The sequence below is a fragment of the Amia ocellicauda genome, chromosome 12 (genome assembly GCF_036373705.1).
Source record: "Amia ocellicauda isolate fAmiCal2 chromosome 12, fAmiCal2.hap1, whole genome shotgun sequence".
NCBI classification, from domain to species: Eukaryota; Metazoa; Chordata; class Actinopteri; order Amiiformes; family Amiidae; genus Amia; species Amia ocellicauda.
In genome coordinates this window covers 1,527,501-1,552,500 of record NC_089861.1, presented here as the reverse complement: position 1 = coordinate 1,552,500, position 25,000 = coordinate 1,527,501, and the positions used below count along the sequence as shown (strand labels likewise).

Below are 25,000 nucleotides of genomic sequence, written 5' to 3'. Positions count from 1 at the left end.
GCATGGGATGATAAGGGCTACAGAGGATAAGGGGGCTGTAAAGACCACTCTGGTGCTCCGGTAGTTTTCCCTCAGTGAGTCCACTGTGCAGAAAGTCATGACACATCCCGAAACCCCGACACAGCACACGAGCGAGAGTTCGACACGTGCCATTATTTGGCAAGTTTTACATTTTTAATTGCTCATATGATCCGGAAGATTAGTTACTCGTACTTTACAGCGACACGCAGAGACGCTTAAAACCATTTTGGGAAGCACGCCAGATATCCTTTAACCGCTGGAAACCTAAATATATCTATGAATGGTGATGGCACAGTTCAGCAGCGCCCCCACTGCCTCGGCACAGAGGGACAGACACACGGCTCTGGGAGAGCAGTGCCCCGCCGCCCGGTACCGGCCATCTGTGCCCCGACCAGAGCAGCTGACAGTGGCTTCTATCTCGGTCTTATCTGCAAATCCCAGGGACCTCATTTCACTAAACCTGCCTTTCAAGCGGGATTGCCGGGCCCTCTCTCTCCATTTATCCCTTTTAATCTCGCTTTACCTTGGGAGCACACCTCCATGGTAACTATCGTGAAAATGGTCCGGTATCTCACTGCTCTCGTCTCGATGGCACCGCACTGTGTGTGTGTGTGTGTGTGTGTGTGATACATGGATAGATAGACAGACGGACAGAAATAACTGATTTTCACATTTTGATATCATAATTGGATTAGTCTCCACCCCCCTGAGTTAATAATTGGTTGAAGCACAAAGGTCTTTAGCAGCAATTCCAGTCTTTTGGGATCGATCTGTACCACCTTTGCACAGCTAGATTTGACAACATTTGACCATCCTTCTTTACAGAACTATTCAAGCTCTGCCGGGTCCCTTGGGAGCGTTGATGACCACAGTCTGCAAGTCGTGACACAGATGTCCGAATGGATTCAGGTCGGAGCTCTGATTGGGCCACATTTACAGTCTTGTTCCTCAGTTACCCCAGTGTTGCTTCAGGTCGTTGTCCTGCTGAAAGGTGAACTTCCGTCCATGCTTCAGCTGTTTCAGGGCAACAGGTTTTCCACAAGGACTTGTCTGTACTTTGCCACGTGGCTACAGAATCTCCTGAGTGTCTGGGTGGGCTTTTTCTGTGCAGTGCTTCGGACACTGTTGTCCTAAAAGCCTGTTGCTCTTGCACAGTTGCCACTGGCCTCTTGGTGCCTCTCTGATCATCTCCTTCTCGCTCGGTCATCCAGTTTGAATGGATGGCCTGATCTAGGCAGGGTCTTGGTGGTGCCACACACCTTCCACTTCTTAATAATTATCTTGAGCTAATCCAAGGCCTGTGATATTGTTTAAACTCAACCCCTGATCTGTGTCTTTCAATAACTTTGTCCCAGAGTCATTTTTAAAAGCTCCTTGGTGCTCATGGTCGAGTCTTTGCTTTGAAAACCAGTGAGACGTGGGGGGGAAACGTTATTGAACTTTTTTGAGCCGCCAATTCGATACAAGCAGCCGCTCAACAGTCTCTCATCATAAAACCATCACAGAAGGTTTAAAAGGCCTGTAATGAAACCATCCCGCTGTTTCAATATCAAACATCTATCAACATATATCAACATACCTATTGATATGAATATTACTATATGTATCTACTGAGCTTCTCTCTTTCTTGAGAAGTCTTGGGCTTGAAATCTGTCAAACTCCCAAAAAGCCGTGCTGTGGCCTTTGATACATCCTGCGTCTCGCCTACAATAAATCCGGGACCATGATGCGCAAGGCCTGCCTCAAATGCCCGCCTGCGACGATGTGAGCGAACGGGTGAGTTACAGACACTGCGGAGGAACCACACAATGGGTCTCCTCACACTGTGTGTCCATTCTGAGTGCTGCACTCGATGCGGTTCATCTCGAGGAGAGTGTGCTGAAATGTATAAATTCGCGAAACTTTTGTTTTTAAACCACCAATCATGAGAAATGATATATAATATATTCACGTATTTTAGTAAAATGGAAAATGACAACTCACTTTTGATGTAAGCTACTTCTTTATGCATATTTAAAATGTATCGATTAGATACTACAACTTAAACTAAAATATATTGTTTTGTATGTATGCACTTATCAAAACAGGTGGCCCCCCTTTTCCTCTTTTCTTAAAACGGGGAGAACATAATTGTATTATCAAGCGAAAGCTGATATCCAGAGAACTTGTTTGCATGCAGCTTTGACTTTAAATTCAAAGAAGTGGTGGACCACTGCAAGATAAATATGATTCATTTTAAGTCTGTAGAGATGAGTTTCTCATTAGTACCGTGATAAGGGCGTGCAATATTATAATGGATAACGAGTTTAACGAGTTACGCTGTCAGTATGACCGTAGTTCTGCGCCTTCCCTACACCTGGGAGTTACAGGCAATACTGAACACAAAAGGCAAAAGCAGGGCTGCGTTTTATCTTAGATGTTCTCATTTCGCCCTAATGAGCCTCCGCTCCGGACTGCTCATCGGGAGCGCTCTCTTTCAGAAGGACCAGCCGCTTCCAGCACAGAGAGGAGCGCCGCGCTAACCATCATCAGCTCTGTTGCCATGCCAACTTTGTGATTGGTTCCACCGTCTGGGGCCAATTGTTTTGTTTATCTCTGTCTCTCCCTCTCTCTCTCTCTCTCTCTCTCTCTCTTTCCTCCCTCTCTTTATTGTACTCAAATTTCAAATTCAAATTCAACGTGCTTTTATTGGCATGACCAAAAAGAAGTATTGCCAAAGCAATGGTGACAAACAACAGTTTTGAACATATACATGTACATTTGCATACATAAATACATGATATGTATGTTAAAACAGTTAACTGATTCATTTCAATTAATACAATTTAAACCATATGTCAGAGACATAAAATTGATATTAATAGTAATAAGTCGGTGTAGCATGGGTGTCATTGCCTGTGTCTAGGGGTGTCCCCTGTGTGTGTGGACTAAGTGTCCACTGTGTCCCTCAGGCTGTGGCAGGCAGCTGTATACTGGGCTGCCAGTAATATGCAGCTGGTCTCCTCTCCCAGAAGGACTGGCAGGTCTGGAAATCTCTTATAGAGATCTGCTATTTTGGGGAAAAAAGTGCAGCTCTGTCTCGACCTCTCGGCGTTGGCAGTGGGGGCACAGGCTGTCCTCTCTGGGCAGCCAGGTCTGCCTGTGCCCGCCCGTCTTGATGGCCAGGCTGTGCTCACTGAGCCGGTATTTGGTCAGGATCCTTTTGTGTTTTTCTTTTGTTATTAATTTAAGGTATTCTGCCAATGTGTCGTGTCTTTTTAGGGCCCGATAGCACTGCAGTTTACTTTGTGCTTGTGTGTGTTTCCCAATGGGTGATATAGTTTTCTTTGTGCTGTGTGATAATTTGGTTGACACATTGTGTGCATGTGTGTGTTGCTGTCCTGAGGCTGGCCGGTGTCGGTGTGTGTCTGCGCAGTGAGCCTGCGGACCAGCTGGCTGAGGGGGCTCCTCTCTGGGTTCAGCTCTTGGCATTGCAGGGCCTTGTGGTGGTAGGAGTGTGTGTTGCTCTCTGTCTCTCTCACACTCACTCTCTCTGTCTCTCTCTCTCTCTCTCTCTCTCTCTCACACACACACACACACTCTCTCTCTCTCTCTCTCTCTTCAGAGCTGGTAAAGGCAGAGACTGACAGAGTAACTAACACATATACAGCTGCGGTCCAAAACATTTTTCACTGACACGTCCTGTATTTACCTACTCAAAAGAGAGGTAGAAATAAATCCGCTCGTCTCGTGTTCTTTTGGAACAGACTGTAAACTTTTGCTCAATCGGTGGCTTATGCATAGAGGATGAAAACAACTGTTTATAATGTTTTGAAGTGTTGGGACAGTTTCTGGAGTTCCTCTGCTGGACAGCCAGGGCAGTAAAGTAGGTCACCCACGCGTGTTTCACGATTTTGACAGACCTTTCACTGCATCAGCCAGCACACAAGGGTAGGAGGCAATCTGGGAAAGGATGACAAGTGCTAGCACCAGAAACACACCAGAGAGGAAACTAAACTAAAAAATACCTTGTTGGAAAGAACAAGTTCTTTCTTTGAAAATGTGTAATTTTAAAAACCATTTTTCATCTTTCTAAATATAATTAAGGAACACGTTGTCCTCCTAGTTACTGTAACAAGTATCATACTTGAATAATTTGAATTGTAATGAGTACAAAATCAAATCAAGCTGCATTAGTCAACTGCTGGGAAACTGCGACATAATTCTGAGCTGTTTTTTTGTGCTTTTTTCAAAACCAACTCCTCTTTGTTCACTTTAAAGCCAGACCCAGAACACAAAAGGAGTTGGATGCATGTTTCGAAAAGCATGCAAATACAAAAGCAAGACTCGAGACGTTGTGCCAAAACTGTGAAACAAGATCTTTCATAAGTGCAGGGAGGGGAACTACACCACAATCAGACAAGGAGACAGGGGGAGAGAGAGACATGGAGACAGGATGACAGGGGGACAGAGACAGGGAGACAGGGAGATAAATACAGGGAGACAGGGAGACAGAGGCAGGGAGAGAGAGAGACAGGGGGAGAGAGACAGGGAGACAGGGGGAGAGAGACAGAGAGAGAGAGACAGGGAGACAGAGAGAGAGAGACAGGGGGAGAGAGACAGGGAGACAGGGGGACAGAGACCAGAAGACAGGGAGATAGAGACAGGGAGACAGGAAGACAGGGAGGTAGAGACAGGGAGACAGGGAGACAGGGGGAGAGAGACAGAGAGAGAGACAGGGAGAGAGACAGGGAGAGAGAGAGACAGGGGGCGAAAGAAAGACAGAGAGACAGGGAGACTATGGCTACAACCCCTCCCAACCCAAACATTTCCACTTGCTTTGACCTACAGCTTCTCTTTTCCATGTCACACCTGCAAAGTGTATTATTTAATCTTCCCATCTTTCATATAGTCATTTCCTAGGTCTTTCTTTCATCTCTCAGCACCCATTCAATAGCCTCCTTTCTCCGCGGTCGATCTGTTCTTCTTGCAGTGAGTGTCTCTGGCCCATTGGCATTTTAACATTTCCATTTCTCTATTGTGTCACACACGTCCGTTTGTTCTCGGATCCATTCATTTTTTTCCCCATCTCTTCTCGTCGTTCCAAGCAGACATCGTTCCACGCTCCATTGTGTCATACAGTAAGATTTTTGCCTTTGTGTGTGTGTGTGTGTGTGTGTGTGTGTGTGTGTGTATAAACCTATTCAGAGGAAATCTATCCATTTGCCTGAAAAGTAATTGATCAACGCACACAACCAGACCTCACACATGCCTCTGAAACCCTGTGACTAAACGGAAGAATGTTACACAAAGTGCCATCAAGGCCACAGTCGCACCTAGTTCTTCCTCACCCACCAATTTCAGCGTCAATCTCTCTCTCCCTACAAATATCAATCCCCGGCCTCAGCCCTTCGTCCGCCTCACCTCAGAGACCTTCTATCCTCAACCATTAATGACAGATGCTGACATTTAAGACTGGTTTCTGGGATAACGTGCTCCGTGGCAGCATCGCCTACACTGCCCTTCAGATAAAGCTCACATTACTCCTGCGCACGATCTCGCACATTCGTATCCGCTGTTGTTCGCACAGGTGCGCTGCAGTTGTGCGCTGGCGGCCCGGATCGCACACGCCTTCCCGATCCACTCCATTACACCAGCAGACGGCACGCGGGTGTTACAGCCAACGCTCACGGTTGCCGAATATGTTTAATTTGCCGAGGCTTGACCCCTGTCAGCGGTGGTATTAGATTCCAGCACGAGGAGCCGCAACTGTCGAAAGGTCAGATGCATTTAACTGTCAGCGCGTTTCAACGAGCGGCTCCAGACGAGCCCTTCAGCGCGGAAAGGCCAGACTGCGCAGCCGAAACTTCGTTGTTTAAACGCAGGCCAGCCCTGTCGCGAAGGCAACACATCTGAGATCACTTTCAATGTTTATTCATTGTTAAACATATTTAGAATAAGACTGTATCGACACAGCCTTTAGGGAGATGATATTGGAATATATTACATCTGTTTCAGGAAATCATACGAAATCCACATCAAACCAGAGGAGCTTTTCCAGATCAGCAGGGACACACGCACCCGGGGACACAAATGGAAATTGGGCTTCAAGGCATTCGAGACAGAAAACAGGAGACACTTCTTCACACAGAGAGGCGTCACAATCTGAACAAACTCCCCAGCGATGTGGCTGAAGAGACAATTTGGGAACATTCAAAAACAGACTGGATAGGATCCTTGATCACTTAGTTATTAATGGACACCAAACGAGCACCATGGGGTGAATGGCCTCCTCTCAGTTGGACAGTCTCTTATGATACAAACTCATCAGGTCCAAAACGAGTTCTGCCATGCAAGACTCTACCTCAGCCCACAGCCCTCTCGCCCACGCCCTCCCTTAAAAATGAACTAAAATACCAGAACCGCCTTCAATTCCATTTGGAATGCAATCAGAGGAGAAATTCGAACCCCTTCTCGTCTTATTGATCCGCTGTCCACACGCGTTTAATCTAATCAGGGCAATTATGTAAAATTAAATATTTCTGTAACAGGCGAGGCAAGGCTTTCTAACGTCCCTAATCGTCTCCCAGACTGCAAATCGAATCGCTTCTGCTTTTTAATAACGCACGCGGAGCAAAGCCCCTGGGAAATACCGTCGTGTTGATTCTCGTATGTAAATGAGCCGTGGTGCGTTACTGTGTTTCCTAAACGGACAGTGCGGCGTTTGGATTCTCTCTCTGTGGGGAAGAGACTCAGACGAGAAACGCCCCGGCTGTGTCGCCTCCTCGGAACGCAGCGGCACAGTTTATGCCTCTTACAATCTCTTACTGTGGAAACTGCGGTACATATCCACCTCCTGTGAAGCGCACTGCAGTCGCCATGCTCAAAGTCAGCCTCTGTCAGACTGACAGGACTGTTTTTAGTATTCGTAGAACTTTTTTCTAGCCGTTTCTGAATGACTCGCCAAAGAAACATAAACATGCAGTCCACAGATTCATACGACCATGAAGAAGCCACAAACTGCTCGTAAAACACACAAGAAACGCTGTGATTGAGTCGTGAAAGGCCCAGTCCTCCCAGGGATTCCTGCAGTCTTTAAACCCTCAGCGCTACAGCTCTTAAATGCAACAGTGGAGCTTGTCTCTCTCTCTGCCACTGCATTTTCACAGGATTCAGACTAATAACAATAGCACCTCTGATTACAGATCGGGTGCTGCACACTGACGACGGAGCAAACCTCCATCATCATGAACGCAGTCTCGTATTTTAAACGCTGGGTGCGGACAGACCGCCTGCTCCCGTGCTTCACATCCGATGGAGAGAGAGATACATAGATCGCCCGATAACAGACACATCGTCGCTCGGATGGCCTGCTTTGGAGCGGGTCCTGGGACGGCCTCGGCAGCACGAGCCTCGACAGGGCGAGAGCTGCATTCATCTGCCCCATCACTCCCCGTACAGAAACACAGGGCCGGCCCCGGAGAGGGACGGGGGGCGAGGGAAGCGGGATGGCGGATCAGTACCTTATGTCGAAATCGCACGAGCGGCTGGTAGGTCTTCGCCCCGTACCCGTCCTGGCTCGGCCTCCCCTCGGTGCCCAGCAAGACGACTCCAAGCAACAACAGCGCTGACCGCCATGTTGGTGTCCTCATTGGTCTGTCCCTGTCAGGAGGAGAATGGTACACAGTCAATGGCCAGACCTCTGGGCGGTGTCCGCTCGCTCTCAATGCATCACCATTAAATTCATTCATTAATTTAAGCAGACGACAGGCAGCGCAGATCTGACTGATGACAGCAGGAAGTGCTTCCCATAACAGTTAAGGATTAAATCTGCAGGTCAGTTATAACAGCCGCTTTGAAATAAACATAATAATAGTAAAGATGGGGTTTGTAAGTGGAATGCATCTATTAAAAACTGTGTTATTAGTCCAAACACAGGAGTGAATTAATAGAAGAATGTCCACATTAAAATGGTTTCTCAGGGATAAATGGCACATTGCTTAATCTGAATTGAATGTGGCAGTGTAGGCAAAACTAATCTGTACATTGAGATGTTAAATACACACGCATGCACACACACAGCCTCCCTCACACCTACACACACACACACACACACACACAACACACACACACAACACACACACACACACACACACAGCCTCCCTCACACCTACACACACACACACACAACACACACACACACACACACACAGCCTCCCTCACACCTACACACACACACACACACACACACACACAGCCTCCCTCACACCTACACACACACACACACAACACACACACACACACACACACACAGCCTCCCTCACACCTACACACACACACACAACACACACACACACACACTCCCTCCCTCACACCTATACACACACACACACAACACACACACACACACACACACTCCCTCCCTCACACACACATATACACACACACAGCCTCCCTCACACCTACACATACACACACACACACACACACAACACACACACACACACACAACACACACACACACACACACAGCCTCCCTCACACCTACACACACACACACAACACACACACACACACACTCCCTCCCTCACACCTACACACACACAACACACACACACACACACACACACACAACACACACACACACACACACAGCCTCCCTCACACCTACACACACACACACAACACACACACACACACACTCCCTCCCTCACACCTACACACACACACACAACACACATAAAAGCAACTTCAATGACCAATAAAGCCCTTCACTGCTCATTAACGCTTGGCTGTGGCAATGCTGTGACAGATTAGATTGGTTTACTTTTCACACATTTCGTTATAAGACCGCTCAGCAGCTTGATTGCTGACACTGCTGCAGCTCATGTAGCACTGACAGCACCGACGCAGGGCTGTGACGCTCAGCTACGCCTCCGGGGACCGGCGTTGCGGCCAACCGGCTCATGCCACTCCCTGCGCTGCCCGGCCGAAGGAAGGAAATGACTGGCTTTCTGGTGGAGAAGCGTCTGTTTGTGTGGCTGACGGGACACGACAGGACACTGGCCGAGCGGTTTTGCAGCTGGCAAACCCCACGTCGCTGAAGGGAACCGCCGGAAAGCTAATTAGGAGAATGTGGGATTAAGCTTTAGCAGGGGGAGTCGCCTGGCTTCCTCCCAGCCTCCTTCGTACCTCACAGATTACACACTTAGCATATTGCAACTCATCCAACTCCATAGCCAGGCAGAAACTTGCTCTCAAGAGTGGCGCCAATCTAACTCTTACAGCTAAACCATGGCGCCACATCTTACCCGTCCTTCAGCAAAGCCTTGTTCCTTTCAATGCTCTGTGTAATCAATTTTCTTCCCCGCGGGACCTGGAAACATCACCCAGAAGGCACTGGGGCGATGCAAGCTCCCAATTAACACAGACACCAGAACTCGGGTCTCAGGTTCAGCATCTCTTGTTTTAGAACCGTTTTATTGTGTTTTACTCATAGATGTTTTTGAAAATGCATCTTCTCACCCCGAGCACAAAACATACCGAAATAATTAGTAAACGGAGGACTAGAAAATGGCATAATGGTTCCGTAAAGATAGATCCCCCGTTGAGGCGCAATGGAAGAGTGGTTTAAATTACTGTGTGGTTTGACTTCTTAATTAGGATTCCAGTGCCAGCGCTGAATGTTTCAGTTTTAAAGAGGGGGAGGAAAGGGATTTCATTTCACACGGACAAAGAGGCACTTCTGTAAATGATCTCATTACATCTGGGCTCATATTAGTATTTCAGTCACTATCTTCCACGCTGCCACTTCTCAGCCAGAACGGGTGAGGCCGAGTGCATCTCTGGGTGACATTTGCAACTGGTTTACAAAGACTTTAATAGTAATCATAATCATAATAAAACAGGGTTATCAAACGGAGAAGTGGGGCGCCATTAGATCCGTTTCCGAGCGAGAGATGTACTCTGTATTTACGTCCTCGAGTGCCATCATGCTCCGACGCGCATTAGAGCACCTCCAATAGCGGACGCTCGGCTCAGAGTGCGAGGACCGGCTCACGTGCCGTTGTGGACTCGAAGCGCAGATGACAGATTGGAAACGTCACCAGCGTAGCGGCGCCACGGCCCGGGCCGAGCCAGACAGGCTTCCCACACCGGCCAGCGACGACACATGCTGTGCTCCCGGGCAGGAGCCGACAAGCCGCGGAGGATATTAACAAGAAAAAGGGAGAACGAGAACAGGAGCGAGCGGCCAATTTGGAGCTGGAGTTAATTTATTTCAATTAATTAAGTGACTCACCCATCCTCCCCTCACACAGATAAAATGTTGAATCCAGCAGCTAAATAATCAGACTTTTATCAGGAAAATTCTCTTCAGCATCCGTATCTTCCCAAGTCCCCGCTTGATTTGATAACCCGTAATTGTCCTAACGCCTAATAAACATTCAGAAGCATTATCCCGCCCTGTGGTACTACACTGTGATGTCCAATCAGACCTCACCCTCGCACAACTGGGTGGCACCCTTAGGTTAGGACTTCATTTTATTGAACCCTAGCCCCAGATAGTGACGCCTCTCTGTGTGAAGAAGTGTCTCCTGTTTTCTGTCTTGAATGCCTTGAAGCCGAATTTCCATTTGTGTCCCCGGGTGCGTGTGTCCCTGCTGATCTGGAAAAGCTCCTCTGGTTTGATGTGGTCGATGCCTTTCATGATTTTGAAGACTTGGATCAAGTCCCCACTTAGTCTTCTCCTCCAGGGTGAAACATTGCAGGAGTGTTACAAACCCCCGACTTTTCGGTTTCTCTAGACACGTCCGGGCAGATGGAACGACAAACGTGCTTTTTGGATGATCAGGTGAAAGTTAGACCCACTTTGACCCACTTGCGAGGAGAAAACTACAGACGTGTTCTCGGCGGAGGATCATTCTGCTTCTCTCTACCTGTCAGGTACTCCAGCGCAGTTCGCTATTAGTGCCCGGGTCGTGGATCTGATGTAATCTGGCCCCCAGACTGTCGACCTCATCCACACACTGCCCAGGTGCATGCTGGGAGGAGCTACATCTCACAAAAACAAAGACCACCGCCACAGCCACCTGTGAACAGATGCATTTGACACCTCCGCTCCCGGGCCGCACCAGTCCCGATCCAGAGGAGTTTTAGCCGTTTAACCCGAGCGTTTGGGGGGCTTTGGGGAAAAGGGAAAGATGAGAAAATAATTGCTATTATTAGAAGTGCAATCTTCTCCGAATCTGGGGTATAATACTCTGGAGGAGCCAGCTTCTGAAGACGACATTCGAATTCAATTTAAAATGCTACCTCAATTTTTTTTTTCTTTTGAAGCAATTAAGTACTAATTTAAGAATCTCCTAATTAAGCTTATAGATAGTGCTTTTAATTAATTCCAGCCGAGTCTTCACAAACGAGAATTGACATGTTTGCCGTCTCTTGTTTTCCCGAGCGGGACAGAACGGTTCACCCAGGAGCCAGAAATAACCAGGTCCAGCTTTCATAAACAAGTCCGTTTTAACGATCAACCAGCTGCTCCACGTCTCGTATTGTGTGTTGAATCCCAGAGAGCCTGGCTGAGGTTTGATGACATGACCATCAGGAGTAGCTCCTCAAGACTCCACAACTTCTCTCCCCAGGAAGGCAACGTGAAACCCAGGAAAGGAGGGATACATGAGAAGATATCGATACTGACAGTGGCCTGAGTCAGCACCTGCAGCCTGGAGGAAAATCTCGCTGAGGGGCTTTTTATTTCGCAGTACCTCTCTAGCAGTCTGTTCAATATAGGAATCAGCCAAGAGAAAAGCAACTAATGAAGCAGGTTGTCTGTTACAGATATAGATTGAGCTATTCCAGTATAAAACACACATATCTGGGGCTAGGAATTTGCAGGGAGCTGAGGGTTGGCTGACAGTGGAGAAATGAGAGAGACTCCCGACAGCGGGGTCAGCGGGTGATTTTCGGTCGGCCGGGATGATAAGCTGTTTTGCCCGCCCACCCACGACATCCGTGCCTCCCGTCCACAGGGCTGCCCTCCACCGCCGGGGGGTAGAAAGCAATCGCTCGCACTCCAGGGTGGAGGGGTTAACGAATACAAGCGAGAGGACACACTTTTCTTGTTCTCTCTCCTTTTTTTTTTGATCATGCCAACATCTCCTCTCTGATTGCTCTAGCCCAAGCATAAAAGGATTAAAGAAAGGGATTATAGTATGAAATGTAAGTGGAGGATGCCTCCGGAGCACAAGCCCGGCCACTGTCTGGAGCGCCATACCGGCAGCCCGTCCCCATCTCTGAGACCCAGGTGCTGTGTGTGGAAGCCCTCGCCCCGGCAGCAAAACCACAGGCAAAATCCACTCACCGCCCACAGGGCTGGCCACGGAGCCACAAATTTGGATCTCGCTCTTATTTATCGTACTGATTGATCAGTAGTCAGCGAGTGGAAGAACAAGATTCATTATGCAGGTGCATGAAATACTCTGCGGCCCCGGCTCCACCCGCCCTGAGATTTATGTCCCTTTTTATTATTTGTTGTAGAAAAGTCGCGTCGGATATGTAATGAAATCTCGATGTCAGAGGCTCGCTGCTCCCAGGACGCACACTTTAATATCAGCTCGCTATTCGAAGCTCTGGCCTGCCTGCTTTAAAGCTCATAAAAGGGACAGGAATTCATGCATTATTCTGTTTATAGGGCTCTGAACGCAACACGGCACGCCAGTCCTGCACAAGCGCCGTGGCCCTCAGAGCCGGCACACTGCTCAGGATACTGGAAACAGGTTTGTTTGTTTTCAGGGAGGGGGTCGCATACCAGTAATAACTCTACACAACAGCTGTTACTGCACTCGCCCCTCTGCGCTACACCGGCACATTTGCACACCTTGCATAAGAATAAAGGAGCGCAGACATGCCGCTGTGGAAAGCCCAGCTCCTTGTTCCTCGGATAGTAAAGCTGTTCGACAGCATGCAAGCTGAGCTTTTAAAAGCTTTGGGGGGAAGAGAAGGAAGAGGCTCTCCCTGTAGGAAACAATCCAATCTGTCTGAAAATGTTTGAACTGACTGAAAACAAACCAACACACAACAACAAATAAATCAAGTGCATGAGCTCTGCAGTCAAGTGCTTCTCAAGGAAGGACGCTGTTAAGTAAGGGGGCTGTGATTTTGTTCACATACTCAATGTCTGAGATATTCCCATTGCCCGTACTGAAATAAATAAATAAGAACATACTTTTAAAAAAAGCTTGCCAAGCGGTTTTATTGCCACTGATGCATTGAAAGGAAATGTCGTGTGTTCAAATCCATCTCGAGAATTACTCTTGCAGATAATGCAGCTAAACAGCCCAAAGCTTTATCATCAAATCAAAGTTGACTCAGCTGTACTGCGTCTCTTCTGCTGAACGTTCTCTCTCTCTCCCTCTCTCTCTGAGGAAATGGGACACACACAAGCCAGGGAGATCTGACCATCTGCGTTCACCTCTTATGACAGATCAAATAAACAAACACAAGACAGAACTCCCTCAGCGCTGTGCATCTCTGAGATAATGACACAATGCACGTGTCACATGTCCGGGAAATCTAACCATCAGCACTTCAGAATGGCCTACAGCCTAGAAGAAGTTTCGACTGCACAATGCCAAACCCAAATCTCAAGTGTGGTTCCTCTGAAGACATTGTCCTTTTCTCACGCCGTTGTAATAAAAGGCTTTATTTAATTAGGAAATGTGCATCTTTGCAAGGTCCGGGCACTGCTGTTTACAGCTCAATAGTGTGGGCAACACAGTCATGCTGGGGTTTGATTTATTTCACTTTATTTTAAACTTGATCCAACAAGACGTGAGCTGCCCCTCGCTGCGGATTCACACTCCGCTGGCGCCCAGAGAGGGACAGGTTGAGTGAGAGCTGAATGCTTCAGGCAGAGCAGAATTTATCCTCCAAATGGGCTGATAATTATTTTCACTTCTCAATGATCCAGAATAAAGCTTAATACATGGCAGGAGGGGGGCAAATTACAGGGAGAGGCAGCTGCTGGGGAGGCAGCATCTCAATCGTTTGCCAGACCTTTCCAATTGAGGCTTCACAGATCGCTGGGTCAGGCTACACAGATCATTTCTCACACTGGCAAACCGCGAAGAACCTGAAACTGAAAATCTGGATTGTTGCTTTGTATTTTAATGTTATGAATCTCACCCCCATCTCTCCCTCACCCTCCCTCTACTTTATATAAGGAATTGAAAGTTTTATGAGCTACAGTGCCCACCTCTTCTGTCTACGAGCGATGCATTCAAAGACGGGCTAATTTACAAAACAAAGGAGAGGGTTACAGAACAACAGGTCACGTGACTGAGTGGGATCATGGGCACTGCATGTTCCTCAAGCCCAAACGTGAAGTATAACACCGGGACGAACCCATCAGAACCCAACGGGACTGAGAATTTACAGGCGGTTTGACGGGGTGCTTACACCAAACAACAACTACTGTGCGGACGGTCTGTGAGACGAGCTGCCACTCGTGTCCAATAGCGGAGGCCGCCCCCTCCTTCACTCCCTCACATTATGAATGGTTCAGCACCAGCGAAAACACTTGGCAGCCCATCGGCATTCTTCTCCATTTGCATCCACTTGGCCTCTCTCCCAAACCACGCCAGCCAACGCACTTCGAATGCCCGGGCTCCTGCTCAGGGCCGCACACTCTGTGGTTTTGAAGGCGAACGCTCCTGTCTCGAGGGATGATGGCAGCAGAGATTCACAGGCACTGACGTGTCCTCCTACAGAGACCCAACCGCGGGGTGGGCCCTTCGGACACTAAAACAAGAGCTTTAAGGAAACCGAGACACAAGACAGAAATACAGGCACTGAACACACATCCATCCTCATCCACAGAAGCAGACCCAAAGGGATTAGGCCAGTCAGTGCCACACAGAGGTACCAACGCGAGTGGGTAACGGATCTCATCGTCCTTGAAATTGCAGCAAATCAAACGAACCCAACAGTGGCTCCTGCTGAAGACGCCACTGTGAATCTCTGGGTTCACAATCACAGCCCGTCCTGCCAAGAAGCATCAGCATCGGTTTGGTATCAGCGTTTCATCCTCTCATCTTCAAGGCCACTCACGAGGGTTAGGATCAGTCAATCGAATGCTCTCGAACACGCCTCGGCTCTGTTCAGCAACACTGTTTATCCTTGTAAGCCACAACTTTCAGCCCTGAGACGCGACTAGATGTGGATTCCTGGACGTCTTCCAAGGTCACGCTGCTCTCTCTGCACTCAAGTCCCGAACTGTAAACAGTGTCTGAGAGAGAGGCCGTGTCAGAGAATTACAGGCTTACAGCAACACCAGCTCCATCTTGTGCGGAGTTTCTTTAACTTGAAGGGTCAGTTTCCTGCCAGTCCTCCTTAAAAATAAATGACTGGAGCAGGTTTTCATCAAGGCCTTTATTTGTGGTATGGGTTTAGTGCCATCAATTCTACAACAAGGAAGAGCAAAGCTTACTCAGTTACATCCATCTGCACCTTCATTCGTAACACAAACAGATACACACTGACCGTCCCTATTTCTATCAGTTATAAAGCCATACAAAAGCACCACACACCGTCCAGGACCACATAAAAACTTCAACCCACCCACAGCATCGCAAATCAGAGACGTTTATTGGTGGCAGGTGTGCAATGGGCATGAGGAAGAGTCAAACAATACCTCAGATGAGCCCTTTGCCAAACCACTGCAAAGTGTCATGGAGAGGGACAGAAAACAGTGTGAGAATAATTTTTGCATCCGGACTCTACACCCAGTCAATCTTATACCGAGGAATAGTGTGTAAATTGCGAGCATCTTGTGTGTAAATGGGTTGAGGAAGCTCATTCACTCTGCACTGTGTCGAGGAAACAGAGACAAAGCGAAAGCAGACACGTTGGGTGAACAATATGGATTGCATTGCTCAGATCCCTGGGATGCTCTTTTATATTTTATTTGTTGTTTTTTCTCGGAAATGTCTCTGAAATAATTAATAATTACCACATCAAGTCTTATAAATCATTTCATTATAATCCCAGATGCTCCCTCTCGTTCTGTGCCACCGAATCTGCTGTAAAACGTAAAGATCTAAATATAAAACTTGTGAGAACGGCGTCGAGCCAGTCGGTCCTCTCCTACGCGGCGTTGTGTTTTCCCTCTTGTTTTTTCCCCTTTCCTTTAATTGCTATTCCTGGTATGGCAGCCAAACCTACAGAGTCACTTCTGCCTCAGGCAATCCGTAAGACAACGATTTAGTTTCCACTTAAGTCCCAAAACTTGGACCGTCAGCTCCGGCCCACGAGTGACAGAGGGACGCACAACAGAGCCTCTGTTTGAATTACGATTGATGTGGAAACGCCGCGGTATCCCCTGCACCCGAGATCTGAGGCCAGAGCTGCCGCCCGCCTGGTCTTCGAGCCAAAACGCGCTCCTGGGATCCGACTCCCCTGCACCGTGACCTCGGAGGATAATCCGTGGCAGGTGTTTGTTAATACATGGCTTTGAATTCGCTGGCTGCTGCTCGATCTGATTGTTCCCCCGTAAAGCTCCCCTGCATCTGTTGCTCTCCGCTTCAGATTACCACTGGCCTCGAGGCATATAAGAATACACACGAAACACAAAATAAAGAAAAACAATAATTAAAAACTCATATTACAAACAGACCCAGCAGTTACATTCTTACATCCAATCAATGGTTAAGCTCCTAAGTCATCTTTTATTAATCCGTCTGGGGAAATAAAAAATAAATAAATAAAAATAAAAATCTCCAAGAAGCCAGATAACAGGATGCTGGACAGATTGACTCACTATAGTGGCGTATATTGAAACGTGATCGTACTGTGATGGACTCTGAGGTCTGTGGGAGCGCTACACAACTTAACACAACGCATCACCGTGAACACAAACAGTGTTGGCGGTAAAGGCGGTTTTGGCCAATCGTTAAAACTTTGTGGGGATTCGGGAAAAAGTTTGAAGACTTCTTTATTTCCGGCACATTGTATTAGACTTCGGACAGGTCTATGCCAAGACAGTAAGTGGTCAAACCCATCGTAGAGCGCAGCGCAACACTTTGAGATGTTTGACTGTAACACCGAAGGTTAACCTGTAGCAAAGTCTCCTGTCACAGAAGGCACTGGGTTGTACACGGTGCTGCCTTCACGTTAATACACAGAGCACAGCCGTATTGACACGTGTGTGTGGTGGGCAGGCCTGTTCACCATTCGATTCGGCACTCATTTGCATTTCTACCCAGAGGAAAGCGCCGAGCTCTCAGGGCTTCTCACGAAACACACCGAAAGGACAAACCGCTAGACCGGAGACACATCACGGGGAATTACACACTGAAGACTATGGGACGTCCCCACCGCCCCGGTGAAGTGGAAGAGGAGAGGCAGGAGGCAGACGCAGGGTAGCAAAGCCACCCCGTAATGCACACAGTCTGAGGGGGATTGTTTCTGACAGACACATCTTTAATGTTAAAATATTTAAAGTCACTGGTATCTTCTGCTGCTGCTTTTTTTTTTATCTTTCAGTTAAGTATGTACCAGATGAATTACTATTTTAAGCCTTGGGTAATCTAGTGCGCTAAAAGGTTTCTGTTACAAAGTGCAATTATACAACTAGAATTAACGTTCCAGAAAACAGCATGACAAAGACACAGGGACACAGACAGATGCAGAGAGACAGAGATAGACAGAGACACAGAGAGACAGACAGAAACACAGAGAGACAGACAGACAGGCAGGAATGTAATAACATCGCACAGCCTAATCACAAATCGATTAATGTAATTGTCAGCTGTTTGAACGTCAGTCTTCAGATAAATAAGCGACTTTGTGCCTGATGTATATGTATTCTGGAGTACGTGTGAGAGAGCAGGCCCTACAGACACCACTTCTTGCACGCGGGGTTTATCCAGACGGGCTGCATCGCACTGTGCAGGTCTACGTGTTACAACACAGTGTCTTGATCAAGTTGTGCTCATGAAGCCAGCTACACTAACCTGCTGCAGAGGGAAAACTGCATCGTGTGTCTGCAATTGTATGTGTTCTCCCCCTGAACAATGAGCGGCCCTGAGTGTGATGGCAGACGCAACACAACGCGGAGACACAGACACACACACCCACAGGGCCCGGCCAGCGGAGGGAAGAGGCTGGAAACAGATGCAGACAACCTGGGCTTCTACAATAACCGCCCTTCCCAGGCACCGCATCGCGAGCATCTTTTTAGTTGCTGGAGCTCTGCACCGCTCTGACAGGCACCATCAAACACTCTCGGCTTCGTCGCCCTATCTATTCCTCCACACACAATGTTCAATTGCCACTTCGAGCAGCAAGAACACGTCTCAGAAACAGTGAAAATGGAAAAACACCCCCCCGAAGGGCTGATCAGGGACGCAGAGGTTCGGGTGCCCACCAAAGATGGCAATTCAAGAAGTGTTGTTGTTTTCTCCTTATACACGTACAGCACTGTAATCCTTCCAGATATGCTCCCGCTCCCTTGATAGCTAAAAAGGATCGCTGTGCACAAAGGTCTCTGAAATCTATAAATCTAGATCTGTTAGTAGAATATATATATTAAACAGTCGCAGTCATGACTCAGCTTTTCAGACTGCAGACCCTAGGGTGTCCTATTGTGTAGATCTATAATTAGAGCGCACAAATAAAATGGGTATATCCTGCGGTGTTACACTCACCGAATGCGGTCTTTTATTTTACACTTCCTGTTGCATCACTTCGCAACAAGTCATCTGAGCACCAGTTGATCTAAAATGTCATTTTATTTGTACAATTCCTCATCACCTCCACATACATGACCATCTACAGTAAAGCTTGACTGTACTGTAGCATCCATCACACAGCCGGTGAAAAGCCGACCCTGCAGTGCTATGGGGGGGTCCCTCAGCAGCGATACAGTGATATAAACACGCTCTATCCGTCACCAGGCCGAAGACGCCGCTACGCCACAGCCCACACACGACGCTGCGATGGCGTTTGGCAGCCGCCGCACCATTCTACTGACCCCCCTGACCCTTGGCCATTTGCAACCTGCAGCCATTAAGACGCCGTGCTTCACTAGCCCATTAAGCGTCGTCAGTGTCAGTGCGTTTGTCCTCTCATGCAGCCGCAGCACGGAGCCGAGAATGATTTCCTCACACCCCCCCACAGCCTGGTTAAGTGCTGTGTTTATTTCTGCCGCCGAGCCCCTCGGGGGGCTTCGTACACAAACGCTGATGACCTTTTGACCGTTGGAGGCACCCGTTCCCACTCTGGGCGCCTGAAGAGGTTTGACCTTTGGCCCCGCAGGCAATAGCAACTGAGAGCTGCGCAGCCGAGTCCTTGGACTTTACAGCCGGCAGTAAATCACAGACAGGTTGTTTTTTAATGATTCATATTATTTAATTGTTTCGAACCCACTGAAGGGGAGAGGGGGGGTGTGTAACAGGAATCCTTGCTCTCCAATGGCAGGCCTTCCTCGGGTCTCTAGCCTGGGAAGCTCTTCCTTTTCCATGGTTTTGGAGGTTTTTACTGGATTCGTTGTAACTCCGATGGCCAGTAGCAAGAAACAGCTACATTTGTCTTTCAGTTCTCACTGTGAGTTTCAGGATGCGGCGCAGTGTAGCTCAAAACACTTAATATCACCAATGGGTGGAAGGGAGAGGCTCCTGTACGTGTTCATTATTCAATAATTAATTTCAATTAGAGTCCCGAGTCATGCAAGCTACCTTCAAACCCCCCAGAAGTGAGGGCCAGCGAACACGGGCAAGATCTTCCATTTTCTAATCAAACCGAACAGACGACACCTTTTAGCGCACCACAGTGTCACACTGCACCTGAGAGTCAGTCCTCATCGATCACAGGCCTTTCCTGCCTGCTCTCCGAAACAAAACGCTCCTCACAGATTGCACTGAGTAATCGCAGAAGCTCACACCCCAGTCACACTTGACACAGGAGCCCGTTTTAGATTGCTCCAGTACAAACCCAGCTGTATAAATGGGTCATTGTAAATACAAATAATGTGAGATATTGTAACTATTGTAAGTAGCATTGGATAAGGGCGTCTGCTAAGAAAAATTATAATAATAGAGGGGCTTGCTGAGTATAGGAACTATTAAAGCTTCATCATGCATCTAGTTTTGTCAACAGCTATAGAGGGAAAAAGCGAAATGTGCACAACTGCTCTTCCCACTCATGACATTTTCTGAATATGTTTCAGCGCATGGAAGTTACTAAGGGCTGCATTTCTGGCATTCCGCAGCGCACTCAAACAATGAGCCGCTCAGGCGAGTGGGGGGGAAAAGAAAAAGGCCACTTCTATATATAAGCCACCATCTATTCAATTGCCATCAGCGCTGTGGACAGAAATATGACTCTGGGATGGAAAACATTAGGAATAAAACGCGGCCGCGGACGCACACCTGTCGCCGGCTTTAATTGGACTGAGAAATTAAACCGCTTTTACACACATCCAGCGAAGAGGTTCAAGTGTCAAAAGCTCTATTATGCATCAAGTTCGGATTGAAGGCTGTTTCTGAAGCGCTGCTGGGCGCCTTACGCGTTCAATTCAAATGCAAATCCTGAAATGCCACTTATTACAGACCATCGGGAACAGTTTTCACACTGCAGCTTCGTGAGAACACTTCAGACACTGTACATGTGCATAGCTATATGTGTATTTCCTGCACTGAAGAGCTAGCGTTGGATTAATACATTGAGACATGTGCCATTCAATACATCAATAAATTAAAGGTTGCGAACAGATTAACGAGTATGTAATTAGGCCCATAAGAGCTGCCACAATTCCTTGGTAAAACAGGCGGGAGGACAGGCTAGCTTTGCTTCACTGAGCACTGTGCAGGGCTGTCTCTAGTACAAGGAGAGAAGCCGATCTTCCCGACGCACCCTTCCAGTTCCTCCCAGAGGTGTTCTCTGACTTTGCGGTCATCCCATCGTTTCAGCGGTATCAAGTGCTTTCCTCAAATACACGCTACACATACACTGCACTTAATACAAATGATAATATCTCAAAGGTTACCCAGAGCAGCTACAGCGTATTCGTTGCAGGCTTATGAAAAAAACATTGCATAGAGTGGATTTTTCTCTCGCCACTACACAACCGACAGACGCTAATCGGGACACAGTAGGACATAAGACTGAACTGTTGAATAAGGCGGTCACGTCGTGTGGCTAGTTAACCCGTTAGAGCTGCCTGCGTCGTCCAAACTTGCCAGCGTGTCTGCGGCAGCTCCTTAAGGACACAAGACCCAGGGATTCCCACATCGCCACACATTTCACACAGGGACTTTCTTTATGAATTGTCTATCCAGAAAAAACCAGGGCCCGTATCCACAGCGGACAGCGTCAGTGGGAGATAAGCGCAGGGCTGGGGGTGTACAGGACTGAGCACAGCAGCAGTAGTGCTCACGTATGTAATCGTACATGGGAATCAATAAACGCGCACACAGGTAAAAGCATTTCAATACAGCATCAACTCGACAGCGTCTCACCCGCAAAGCAAATCCGGCAAATGTTGCTATTTGAGCTCTCGGATAAAGCGTCGACCGCCTGAAGAGCCACGGCAGTTTCAACAAGCACCGGGGATCACGGCAGGCCGGGCCGCCGCGCCGCCATTCAAAGTTAATGCAAGTGAGCAAGACGCTTCACAAAACTTCACTGCCTGCACTTACAGTCGCTCTCAGACAGACAGCCAGCCGGGGCTCAGTAGCAGCACAAGTCGTACTAGTGAGCTGTCCACTCGGTACGAGAGCGGCCATCTCCAGCCTCGGCGAACAGGTTGCATGCTTCTGCACTTTCCAATCGCGGTCGCGTCCCGCACCTATAGCCTGCGAGTAGCGCCTACAGACAAGAGTGCAGCCCTACGAAATAACGCACCATATCTGTGCATGTTCCCATAACTCTGCTCCACACCGATCCATCCCTGTCGGCGAAAGCCAGCTTCCCAAATCACACGAACACCTTCATCTCGGAGGGTGACCCCCTCGCCGCGCCGAGCACAGCACAATGTTACCTGTTAGTCCAGTCCAGGGTTTGCGGCGAGGATCGTCCGAGCTGCAGGTGAGGGGCGCACAATCCCTCCGTGCCGTGCAGCGCTTCTTGCTGGGACTGAGCTCTGGATGTGTAAACGCGGGGCGCAGAGTTGGGCGCACAGATGGGTGCAGAGTTGGGCGCACGGATGGGTGCACGGATGGGTGCACGGATGGGTGCACGGATGGGTGCACAGTTGGGTGCACAGTTGGGTGCACAGTTGGGTGCAGAGGACGCGCCCGCTCGCACTTCAGCACCGCTCGCGCTGGACAGCTCGCTCTGGGCTCGGCAGCGCGCGGCGGGGACCGGCGGTGTCTCGAGCGCGGCGCCGGCCAATCAGAGAGCGCGGCGCGGCGACGTCATCACCGCACGAGTTGCGGGGCCGCTGCGAACTTGTGTCCCAGTTGCGTTTCAGACCGACGTGTATTAGAGCCACTTATTGCCGAAATAGCGCCCAAACAGTGCAACTGCGCCACGGGGTCTGTCAGCAGCAGCAGCAGCTTTCATATGAACACATGCATTACAGACAAGCGTGCTTAAACATGCACATATGTGTCATCTCAGTTCGGTGAATTTAATCATCAAACTCTTTGTGAGAGAGAGAGAGAGATTGTGCACAGCCTGTCATTTCATAAATTGATTCCCAATAGCTTGTATTAGCAGCTGATCGAGTTTTAATTAACCAGGCGCTAAGAGCACTACTCTTTTCGGGCACACAGTTCATTAGCTATCAATTCAGCGCCGGCAGCACTGGCGCCCGGGGCAGGGACGGGGCTGTTCTTTGTGCCCCAGCCTCGCATAGCTTGTGAGACAGCGCCCCCTGCCTGTGTGCACACAGTGAGCAGCGCGCCACGTCAACGCGGTGCCAACATCGTGTGTTCATTGGTTTTATTGGAAAAGCTGCCCGGAGGACAGCCCGCTATTCGCTGCCCTGCATGTGTGGGCTCTGCAGGATGCCACCCTTCCTGTGCACAGCCAGTGAGTGCCATGCGTGAAGTGTGCGGGTGAAGCCACGGGCTTGACTGCCAGCTGGCCACTGGATACTGCACACACTTTCACATGGACTGTGTCAGCATGTGCTGACTGGATGACTGCTATTGTGTAAAGCTGTACAGTGCTGTTTGTGTAAACGAAGTAGCCCTGCGTAATAAATATACACACAAGAGGAATACAAGTAGGCCTAGTGCACAGGCAAACATTGCTGTGGTTAAGGACACAGGGACACGGGGACACGGGTGGGAGCCTCTCTGAAGGCCACCGAAAGCAGGTAGTCCAGCGCACGGAGCTCCTCCCGGGTCCAGAGCCGCCACATGCGGGGGAGGCAGGAGGGGGTCTCTTCCAAAAACACTCCGTCATCCATCCTGTGTGAAATCCCACTAATTGGCTGATAATTTCGCAACATGATTTATGACCTGACCAGGCGCCATTACCTTGCGATTAACCGGTGGAAGGAGAAGCTGCACAGAAAGCTGATTGCCTGCAATGTGTCACCCTGATAACGCACTCCGGTCACCCTGCACCCCCAGCGCAGAGGACCAGAGCAGCACCCTCCAGAGCACGACACACAGCGCTAATTGTGCTGCTATTCTGTAATGATTTTTTAAATTACACTGTTAGTCCAAAACTGCGATCTGTTCTGCATCTTACACTCTGTGAAATCAAGTAAAAACGAAGAAGCAAACAATAGGGCAAACTCTGACCACCTTCACATGGGAATTCATTTACAGTCAATTATCCCGAGGTGCGCTGCGGCAAGAGGCCGCTATTTATGACGTCACGGCTTCTTTGTTAATCGCCGCTCAGCCGTTAGGAGAGTCCAGTCGTTGGGAAAGAGCTCGATCTGCACAGCCGTCGAGAAATGAATCCCTGAGAAAACAGCGCTGCGGTGCAATAGGACGCGGTGATTTATCAGCAATCACTCCGTCAAAGAGACTGTCCTCACACGGGTCAGACCCATTATAGAGGCATTGAAAACGCGCCATTTCAATTTCACAAACCGAGTCCTTTCAAGGGACGCCTTTTCAAAGCATAAGGGTAAAGCTATGCCAGCCATGAATATCTCCAGTCCTCCCCTGCCCTCACACAGCTCTCAGACTTTCATTCTGGCAGAAAAGAGCTGCACTATATATCCCCCCATGCGAGGACATGTTAGTGAGCTGGACGAGGCGATGTCCACTCTGCTGTCCACTCTGTCTGTCTGCGCACAATCGGGAGGCAGAGGGTCGTCTGTGGGGGGCATTCAACACCTCTACACAACACACAGGCTCTGCCAGCTGTGCCACAACAACAACATCACTTATAGAAGAAATGTCAGAGCATAACCGTCCATCAAAACACGTTCTCCATCTAGACACAGAGGACAAGGCCACCGATCTGCCTCACAGCGCGTTCATTTGAAACAGTCCGGCTCAGAAAGAGGCGAAAAAGACCTGTGAACACGAGGAAATAAGAAATGTGCATCCCGTGGAGATGTGGGGGAAGGTGTCGCGGAATCACAGGGCGCTCATCCACCAGCCGACAAAAGCAAATTTCCGTCTCATTTCATTTTGCATGGATATGGCACTGGGCGTCCAAATGCAAAGGCTTTAAACCAGAGGCGCCACATCGCACACACGCCACAGAAAAGGACTGCGAAGGGCAGAGCCCATGGGCACAAGACACTGCCACAGCACAGCGGCACAGACACGACGGGCTCCAGCCATTCACCAGCACGGCTGTGACGCAGAAAGTTACACCGTTAAGACACTATTTCTTGTTGTAGTTGATGCAAAGTCACACCAGGTGAGTGGCACTGCCCACGAGTTGTACACTAGAGATGAGCCTCAATAACACTGTCCACGCAATGACAACACATCTGCGCTGTGCTGTTCAGGTTGCAACGGCTGGGGATTGTATGCAAAATGCACTCAAATGTAAGACCTCTAGAATGACACACGCTTTCCTATTG

At 48.7% G+C, this 25,000-nt stretch overlaps 2 protein-coding genes across 5 annotated transcripts in view; one reads left to right on the top strand and one right to left on the bottom strand.

Annotated features, from left to right (window-relative positions):
- The window catches only part of fstl5 (follistatin-like 5), a 140,499-nt gene extending 118,379 nt beyond the window's left edge, over positions 1-22,120 (bottom strand). For all 4 annotated transcript variants that reach the window (XM_066718038.1, XM_066718039.1, XM_066718040.1 and 1 more), the window contains exons 1-2: positions 22,037-22,120; positions 7,524-7,662 (exon numbers count right to left, since the gene is read on the bottom strand). In XM_066718038.1, the coding sequence (XP_066574135.1) occupies positions 7,524-7,652 (129 nt within the window). In that variant the 5' untranslated portion in view covers positions 7,653-7,662; positions 22,037-22,120. The remainder of the gene's footprint in view (positions 1-7,523; positions 7,663-22,036) is intronic.
- Positions 12,231-25,000, top strand: part of LOC136765053 (uncharacterized) — a 16,641-nt gene continuing 3,871 nt past the window's right edge. Inside the window, exon 1 of the mRNA XM_066719525.1 lies at positions 12,231-12,304. Within this exon, the coding sequence (XP_066575622.1) occupies positions 12,231-12,304 (74 nt within the window). The remainder of the gene's footprint in view (positions 12,305-25,000) is intronic.